Source organism: Hemiscyllium ocellatum, chromosome 32 (assembly GCF_020745735.1).
Source record: "Hemiscyllium ocellatum isolate sHemOce1 chromosome 32, sHemOce1.pat.X.cur, whole genome shotgun sequence".
In the NCBI taxonomy this organism is placed as follows: Eukaryota; Metazoa; Chordata; class Chondrichthyes; order Orectolobiformes; family Hemiscylliidae; genus Hemiscyllium; species Hemiscyllium ocellatum.
The window spans coordinates 37,545,349-37,554,954 of NC_083432.1; the positions used below are offsets into that span (position 1 = coordinate 37,545,349).

The window sequence follows — 9,606 nt, forward strand, 5'->3', positions numbered from 1 at the left end:
GCAGGAGAACGACTAATCAAATTTTAGGTTCTGTATAAATTTTGTATGTCTTTGCTATTTATGCTGGATTAATGTGGTTCTACTGTATCTCTTGTGGCATAAGTCACTTCTTCTCTTGGACTAAGGGTATTGTTGTTCATATTTCTCGCTGTTCTGTAAACCACGTGTTTGTCAGTCAGTGTGATCCAGTAAATTGACTGATGGAACCAAGCTGCTGAGTGATATTGAGGGAAGTATGACACATCTTCCTGATGCTGTGCCACAGTGACTGTTCTTTAAAACATTAGATTGAAAGGGTCTTCAAGAAGACCAGCATCATCCCTGTGCCAATGAAAACACATGCAGCATTCCTGAATGAATACTGCCCAGTGCCTCTGACCTCCATAATTATGAAGTGCTTCAAGAGATTAGTCATCGCTCATATTAACTCCTGCCTCCCAGCCTGTTCTTTATGTTCAAGGGTATAGCATCATTAATATTATTGAAACAGAACCTTCATAAAAAGTGGCTTTTGATGCAACTAACTTGACCTTCCATTCCCGATAGCCACAATAATCATTTAACCCAAATGAAAGTGCATCTCACCATCCATAACAGTGTAGGGTACAGACTGGGTTGGATGACAAGCAGTTATTGCTAAAAGAAACTGAAAGAACTGTGGATGCTGTAAATCAGAAACATAAACAAAAATAGAGGTTGCTGGAAAAGCTCAGCAGGTCTGGCATTGTCCTCAGTTCTGAAGAATGGTCACTGGAACCACAACATTCACTTTGACCTGCTGAGCCTGTCCATCAACTTCTGTTTTTGAAGCTGTTGTTTCTGATTATTGTGAAGCTGCAGGGAATATCTCTGAGATTGAAGTGTAGAAAATTGTGCAAGGACAGTGTCTGAACTGTAGTTTGATATCTTGTGACAGAGCTGGGTGCTGAAAAGATTTGCAAGGATGTTGGATCGACTAGAGGGTTCAGTTATAAGGAGAGTCTGAATAGACTGGGACCTTTTCTCCAGGAAGACTGGAGACTGAGGATGACCTTACAGAGGCTTATAAAATCATGATGCACACAGATAAGGTGAACAGGCAAGGTTTTTTTCCAAGGATAGGTGAGTTCAAAACTAGAGGGCTTAGATTTAAGGTGAGCGGGGAAAGATTTACAAGGGACGAGAATGGCAACTTTTTCACACAGAGGGTGAGCTGGCAGAGAAAGTGGTAGAGGCCAGTACTCTAACAGCATTTAAAAGACATTTGGCCAATTATACAAGCAGGAAAGGTTTAGAGAGATATAGGGACTAGTTAAGTTTCCGATACCTGTTCGGCATGGTCGGGTTTACATGCTGGATGACTTGATGTCTCCATGACTATATGACCTGAGTTTTGACTTAGGCAGATCTAGACTGACTGATTTTAGGCCCAGTTTTAACTTTATCAAACCTAAAAGGTGTATTTTCCGTAACCGTGAAGAAGGGAGGTCAGAGTGAAGATTATTAGTGATGTATCAGTTTTGCTTCGATCAAATAAGAAGGTAAAATCATCATCGGTAAAATTCAGAAATATTTATTGTTCCAACATACATGCAGAAATAATTTACCTGTACATGAATTCTGATTAAAGCAATTTCAGATTTACAACTTGAAAACAATAGATTTGACAAAAATATATTTTCATCTCACATTACAGAAACTCATTGCTGCTTTTGAACAATTATTAGATCTTCAAAAGTTCATTGTAACAGAGTCTTAACTGGACATCTGTTCTTCAGCTTTCTTCATCCCCACATCCTTCCCACTCTCCTGTTTCTCTGTCTCTTGGTCAGGATTGAGCCGGGGAGTGGTTGTTGTCTCCGAGGTGATGTTGATGGGGACGGTCCGTTCATTCACAGCTGGCAGTGCCAGGCGCGGGGCTTGAACCTTTAACTGACCGTCCTGTGACAAACAGCATCAAAGAGCTTCAGCATCGACATCCTCTGGCAGCTGGAATTCTCTCCTGAACTCTTCATATTTGTAGCTGTAACAGCCACTGCCATCATCACATTTCTTCTCGTGTTTTCCTGTCACCAGCACTTTTCTTCCAAATACTTTCACCCTCAGGTCTTCTGGGGGGAAGTGCTGGACATTCAGGGACACAGAAAAGCCATCTCCATCCTTGTCCTCGGATTGTCTTTTACCTTCTCCATTAGCATCAGATTTGTTCTCGTGAATTCTTTGCACTTCCCCGAAAAATTCAGCTGTCAGCTCCTCAAGAACTCGATTGATGAAGTTCATGCCCTTTCTCGCTTCTTCCACCTGTTCCCACATGTTACATTCAAGTGGTTCCCAGAGCCTGTGTGAAACAGGCGCCAGTGTGTATACAGGCTGCTGGCACAGCCGTGAAGGGTGGAAAGCCCGATAGCTCAGCATTGTCTCTGCCTCTTCTCTCACTTCCCTCAAACTGACTGATGTGAACTCCCAGTCTTCAGTCCCTGATCTGCTGCAGCACTCTGAGCTCACACCTTATATATTCTACTGCCAGGAATCCAGACATTTCCAGAATGTCCTCAGGTTTGCTGGGCTTATCACATGTGAGCTGGCAATATATATCATCATATCTCAGCCTTACTTTCAACAGGAATGACTAGACTCTGACATTCACTGGAAGGATTCCAGAGACTTCCGGAATGTACTCAGACAGTGACAGCACAGATGGGAGGAGCAATGTTAATGATTGACTGGCGAGAGAAGGCGGAGCCTGTGTGGCACAGTGATGTTTGTTTGAGAAGAGATTGATTCATTGAAATATCAACTGAAACTATGAGGGAATGAAGAAACAGTGTTTGGTTGAAGAACTTTGCTATTTTCAGTGATTTATAAAAGATTGAAGTGATATGTATCAGTTTCTGATGGAGTGAAGTGCACAAAAGTTTTATTTATGTCCTAGAAAGTATTTTAGAGCTTTAGCTCATTTATAGTAAAGATAAAATATATTTAAAAATGATATACTTAGAAATTTAGCTGCTTTGTCCTTCAAAATTAACAAACCCTGTTGCCAACTATGATGTGATATGAGATTTCCAAAAATAGAAAAAGAATAATATGCAACAGTAGCTTTGGTGTCACACAGCACAAAGTGAGGCGATGTGTCATCTCTCGTGAAAGCACTAACCAATCACATCTATTCCTTTGCCTAAGCTCTGGAAATGATACCTTTAAACGTTTATATACAATTCCATCTTTTTGGACGCTTTAAGAGAAGACAAACAAATTATTTTAATATATTAGATTAATTAAATGGCTATAATTTATTTGACATTTGTGCAGCATTTAACGCATTTTTATTGACTCTGTTGTAGTATTGTTCCTTTCTATCCATCACTGTTGATGTTTCTCACAGCTCTGCAATAAGCTTTTTTCTCTGTAAATGTAACTCAGTAATGTTAATGATGGGAGAAGGCCACTGACTGATGCTGAGGAGAATGTTACACAGCTGATTGGTATTGTCAATTGAACATTTATTGAAACATGCCATCAGAGGGAACTTTGGATTGCAGTTGCTGTAAAGATGGAACAGCGCATGCAGAAATGCCAAAATCGGGATCACTCTTTATAAATAACGATTCTCTCAGTGTCAGGAGAAACTTCTTCTGGCGTGGAGTCATTAAATTGAATTCTCTTTCCGAGCGAGCACTGGATACTGCATCTATGAATATATTCAGTTGTGTGGGAAAGATCATTGTTAATATGGAAGTGATGAGTTATTGTGATAGAAATTAAACTAGAGTAGAGGCTATCGTCATTATCAGTCGGGATGTTAATGAGCAGCCTCGCAGGATTCAAGGGCTGAATGGCTTACTCCTGTTCCTAATCCTTGTGTTCAAGAATATTGTCCATTCTCTTATTCAACTGGAACCTTATAAAAGCTATTTATGATGCAAGCAGTTGCTTTTATTCCTAGATATTTATACTGATCTTTTTTAACCCAGTGAAATCAGTTCCCACCATCCAGTCACTGTGCAGTGCAGTGACTTGTGTCTGTGTTGAGCAACAAGCTGCTGTTGCTGCTCATTATGAACACGAAGAGAAACTCTTGTGTCCAAGGAGGTCCTCGGCTTTGCTGTACTGGCTCTGTACCGCAGTTTGATCTCATAGACAGTACCAAGTTCAGATTTAGGCAGACCTTCACTTGCTGAGTCATTCTGTTTTAAATTGATCCCTGTAAATTAGGGTTTTCTCTCAACTGACAAAAATGTCAACTTTGAGAATTTTAATGATTGAGCAGTTTCATTTTATGAGGTTAAAGGGAAGAATCATTGTCATAAACGTTCAAAAGTTTTTATTTTCCCAAAATACATACGTAAGCAACACTTATAATAGCCCAGTACATATTGGCAAGTTGAAGACAATTAATTTTCAGCAATATACATTCATCCTGGTCTGAGAAATACATGACTGCATATGAACAATTCTTATGTCTGTAAAAGTCAATTGTAATAGTTTTAACTGGACTTAAGTTCTTAAGCTTTCTTGTTCCCCATATCTTTCCCACTCTCCTGTTTCTCTGTCTCTTGGTCAGCATTGAGCCGGGGAGAGGTTGTTGTCTCCGAGGTGATGTTGATGGGGACGGTCCGTTCATTCACAGCTGGCAGTGCCAGGCGCGGGGCTTGAACCTTTAACTGACCGTCCTGTGACAAACAGCATCGAAGAGCTTCAGCATCGACATCCTCTGGCAGCTGGAAATCTCTCCTGAACTCTTCATATTTGTAGCTGTAACAGCCGCTGCCATCATCACATTTCTTCTCGTGTTTTCCTGTCACCAGCACTTTTCTTCCAAATACTTTCACCCTCAGGTCTTCTGGGGGGAAGTGCTGGACATTCAGGGACACAGAAAAGCCATCTCCATCCTTGTCCTCGGATTGTCTTTTACCTTCTCCATTAGCATCAAACTTGTTCTCGTGAATTCTTTGCACTTCCCCGAAAAATTCAGCTGTCAGCTCCTCAAGAACTCGATTAATGAAGTCCATGCCCTTTCTCGCTTCTTCCACTTGTTCCCACATGTTACATTCAAGTGGTTCCCAGAGCCTGTCTGAAACAGGCGCCAGTGTGTATACAGGCTGCTGGCACAGCCGTGAAGGGTGGAAAGCCCGATAGCTCAGCATTGTCTCTGCCTCTTCTCTCACTTCCCTCAAACTGACTGATGTGAACTCCCAGTCTTCAGTCTCTGATCTGCTGCAGCACTCTGAGCTCACACCTTATATATTCTACTGCCAGGAATCCAGACATTTCCAGAATGTCCTCAGGTTTGCTGGGCTTATCACATGTGAGCTGGCAATATATATCATCATATCTCAGCCTTACTTTCAACAGGAATGACTAGACTCTGACATTCACTGGAAGGATTCCAGAGACTTCCGGAATGTACTCAGACAGTGACAGCACAGATGGGAGGAGCAATGTTAATGATTGACTGGCGAGAGAAGGTGGAGCCTGTGTGGCACAGTGATGCTTGTTTGAGAAAATATTGATTCATTGAAATATCAACTGAAACTATGAGGGAATGAAGAAACAGTGTTTGGTTGAAGAACTTTGCTATTTTCAGTGATTTATAAAAGATTGAAATGATATGTATCAGTTTCTGATGGAGTGAAGTGCACAAAAGTTTTATTTATGTCCTAGAAAGTATTTTAGGGCTTTAGCTCATTTATAGTAAAGATAAAATATATTTAAAAATGATAAACTTAGAAATTTAGCTGCTTTGTCCTTCAAAATTAACAAACCCTGTTGCCAACTATGATGAGATTTCCAAAAATAGAAAAAGAATAAAATGCAACAGTAGCTTTGGTGTCACACAGCACAAAGTGAGGCGATGTGTCATCTCTCGTGAAAGCACGAACCAATCACATCTATTCCTTTGCCTAAGCTCTGGAAATGATACCTTTAAACGTTTATATACAATTCCATCTTTTTGGACGCTTTAAGAGAAGACAAACAAATTATATTAATATATTAGATTAATTAAATGGCTATAATTTATTTGACATTTGTGCAGCATTTAACGCATTTTTATTGACTCTGTTGTAGTATTGTTCCTTTCTATCCATCACTGTTGATGTTTCTCACAGCTCTGCAATAAGCTTTTTTCTCTGTAAATGTAACTCAGTAATGTTAATGATGGGAGAAGGCCACTGACTGATGCTGAGGAGAATGTTACACAGCTGATTGGTGTTGTCAATTGAACATTTATTGAAACATGCCATCAGAGGGAACTTTGGATTGCAGTTGCTGTAAAGATGGAACAGCGCATGCAGAAATGCCAAAATCGGGATTACTCTTTATAAATAACGATTCTCTCAGTGTCAGGAGAAACTTCTTCTGGCATGGAGTCATTAAATTGAATTCTCTTTCCGAGCGAGCACTGGATACTGCATCTATGAATATATTCAGTTGTGTGGGAAAGATCATTGTTAACATGGAAGTGATGAGTTATTGTGATGGAGTAGAGGCTATCGTCATTATCAGTCGGGATGTTAATGAGCAGCCTCGCAGGATTCAAGGGCTGAATGGCTTACTCCTGTTCCTAATCCTTGTGTTCAAGAATATTGTCCATTCTCTTATTGAACTGGAACCTTATAAAAGCTATTTATGATGCAAGCAGCTGCTTTTATTCCTAGATATTTATACTGATTTTTTTTAACCCAGTGAAATCAGTTCCCACCGTCCAGTCACTGTGCAGTGCAGTGACTAGTGTCTGTGTTGAACAACGAGCTGCTGTTGCTGCTCATTATGAACACGAAGAGAAACTCTTGTGTCCAAGGAGGTCCTCGGGTTTGCTATACTGGCTCTGTACTGCAGTTTGATCTCATAGACAGAACCAAGTTCAGATTTAGGCAGATCTTCACTTGCTGAGTCATTCTGTTTTAAATTGATCCCTGTAAATTAGGGTTTTCTCTCAACTGACAAAAATGTCAACTTTGAGAATTTTAATGATTGAGCAGTTTCATTTTATGAGGTTAAAGGGAAGAATCATTGTCATAAACGTTAAAAAGTTTTTATTTTCCCAAAATACATACATAAGCAACACTCATAATAGCCCAGTACATATTGGCAAGTTGAAGACAATTAATTTTCAGCAATATACATTCATCCTGGTCTGAGAAATACATGACTGCATATGAACAATTCTTATGTCTGTAAAAGTCAATTGTAATAGTTTTAACTGGACTTAAGTTCTTAAGCTTTCTTGTTCCCCATATCTTTCCCACTCTCCTGTTTCTCTGTCTCTTGGTCAGGATTGAGCCGGGGAGTGGTTGTTGTCACTGAGGTGATGTTGATGGGGACGGTCCGTTCATTCACAGCTGGCAGTGCCAGGCGCGGGGCTTGAACCTTTAACTGACCGTCCTGTGACAAACAGCATCGAAGAGCTTCAGCATCGACATCCTCTGGCAGCTGGAATTCTCTCCTGAACTCTTCATATTTGTAGCTGTAACAGCCGCTGCCATCATCACATTTCTTCTCGTGTTTTCCTGTCACCAGCACTTTTCTTTCGAATACTTTCACCCTCAGGTCTTCTGGGGGGAAGCCTTGGACATTCAGGGACACAGAAAAGCCATCTCCATCCTTGTCCCCGGATAGTCTATTACCTTTTCTGTTTTGGCCAAACCTGTTGTCTCGAATTCTTGGCACTTCCCGAAAAAATTCTCTTATCACCTCCTCAAGAACTCGATTGATGAAGTTCATGCCCTTTCTCGCTTCTTCCACCTGTTCCCACATGTTACATTCAAGTGGTTCCCAGAGCTTGTGTGAAACAGGCGCCAGTGTGTATACAGGCTGCTGGCACAGACGTGAAGGGTGGAAAGCCCGATAGCTCAGCATTGTCTCTGCCTCTTCTCTCACTTCCCTCAAACTGACTGATGTGAACTCCCAGTCTTCAGTCTCTGATCTGCTGCAGCACTCTGAGCTCACACCTTATATATTCTACTGCCAGGAATCCAGACATTTCCAGAATGATCTAACATTTGCTGCGTTCATAACACATGAGCTGCAAACAAATGACTTAACCTAATCAAGAATATCTTGACTCAATGACACATTGGTATATTTAGAGACTTCTGGAATGTTTTTTTCCCCAGTGGCAAGTTTTCCAGAATCAATGTGCTAACATTGTAACATGATATTAATTAGTCTTAACGTTTTTTGTTGTTTATTGGACAGTAAACCATGCAAGTACGTATAAAGTAATTAAGCCTCATGAGGTTCAAGTGTCTGTGGGTTGTATGAGAAGCTCTCTTTAATAATGGTGTGAATACTAAGACAAACAGCTGTTACATTCTCCAATGTCATATCCAGATTCTTGAAAACTTATGTAACTGCATAAGTGTGCAGCATGTTGTTGACCACGAGCACTCAACGACTATTTCCATTCATTTACGAATGCAACCTGACAGCATTTGGCTTTACTTAGATTCTGACTGTTAATACTATTTCTCTGCAGGGGAATTAAGTCAGAAATAGACCAGCATCTCAGATCCAAATAAATGTTGACCGAGTGCAGTAAAACAAGTGAAATGACCTGTGCTCAGAGGGGATAAAAGGACTGAAAATTAATTTGTGAAAGTGTTTCAGGGAATTAATTTTATTCTATATTAATGACTTCTGAGGAAGATAATGGAGGTAAAAGAAAGACTTTGCATTTATATAGTACTTGTCATAACCACTTGATATTTCAAAACACTTAGAGTCTATTAAGTACTTTCAAATGTCTCCATTGTAATATTGGATATGCAGCAGATATTTGCTCCCAACGACAAATGTGATAATGTCCCGTGAAACTATTTTTGAGGATGTTGTTTGTGGGATAGCTATCAGCCAGAATTCAATTCCATTGATGGTCTTCAAAATAGGGCCAGGCTATCTTTTACCACTACCTAAAAAAGCAGATGAAACCATGGTTGTATATCGTAAAGTTGGCACCTCCAAAGTGCAATACTTCCTGATTTTTGTGGTCAAGCCTGAAGAAATCTTGTGGCAAGAGTACTTGCCATCTGAACCACAGCTGAGGCTCAAAATACCAATTGCTATTGTTTCATTTGCATCCAAAGCAGAGAGGAAGCTTTTGGGATCCAATATATAGATAATTTGAGACATGTCAAGTAGAATCCTTAGGATAACAGTGCTCTTGGATGCTGCCCATTGTTCCTTGTGTCATATTACAGACTAATTGATACTGGAAGAAAGTGAAGACTGCAGACACTGGAGATCAGAGTCGAGAGTCATGGGGTCGTAGAGGTGTACAGCACGGAAACAGACCCTTTAGTCCAACTTGTCCATGCTGACCAGATATCCCAACCCAATCTAGTCCCACCTGCCAGCATCCGGCCCGTATCCCTCCAAACCCTTCCTATTCATATACCCATCTAAATGTCTCTTAAATGTCGCAATTGTACCAGCCTCCACCACATCCTCTGGCAGCTCATTCCATACACGTACCATCCTCTGCATGAAAAAGTTGCCCCTTAGGTCTCTTTTATATCTTTCCCCTCTCACCCTAAACCTATTCCCTCTAGTTCTGGACTCACCGACCCCAAGGAAAAGACTTTGCCTATTTACCCTATTCATGCCCCTAATAATTTTGTAAACCTC

At 40.5% G+C, this 9,606-nt stretch overlaps 3 protein-coding genes across 3 annotated transcripts; all 3 read right to left on the bottom strand.

The window, feature by feature from the left end:
* Positions 1–1,623: 1,623 nt before the first annotated feature.
* Positions 1,624–2,639, bottom strand: LOC132830934 (heat shock protein 30A-like). The gene has a single exon (XM_060848897.1). It carries the CDS (start codon positions 2,392–2,394, stop codon positions 1,936–1,938), a length of 459 nt encoding a protein of 152 aa, XP_060704880.1. The 5' UTR covers positions 2,395–2,639; the 3' UTR covers positions 1,624–1,935.
* A 1,685-nt stretch (positions 2,640–4,324) lies between these two features.
* On the bottom strand, positions 4,325–5,371 carry LOC132830937 (heat shock protein 30C-like). Its single transcript, XM_060848900.1, has one exon. It carries the CDS (start codon positions 5,124–5,126, stop codon positions 4,485–4,487), a length of 642 nt encoding a protein of 213 aa, XP_060704883.1. The 5' UTR covers positions 5,127–5,371; the 3' UTR covers positions 4,325–4,484.
* Positions 5,372–7,062: 1,691 nt separating this feature from the next.
* LOC132830968 (heat shock protein 30C-like) lies at positions 7,063–7,962 on the bottom strand. Its single transcript, XM_060848935.1, has one exon. The coding sequence runs from the start codon at positions 7,837–7,839 to the stop codon at positions 7,198–7,200; it is 642 nt and encodes a 213-aa protein (XP_060704918.1). The 5' UTR covers positions 7,840–7,962; the 3' UTR covers positions 7,063–7,197.
* Between the last annotated feature and the right edge of the window lie 1,644 nt (positions 7,963–9,606).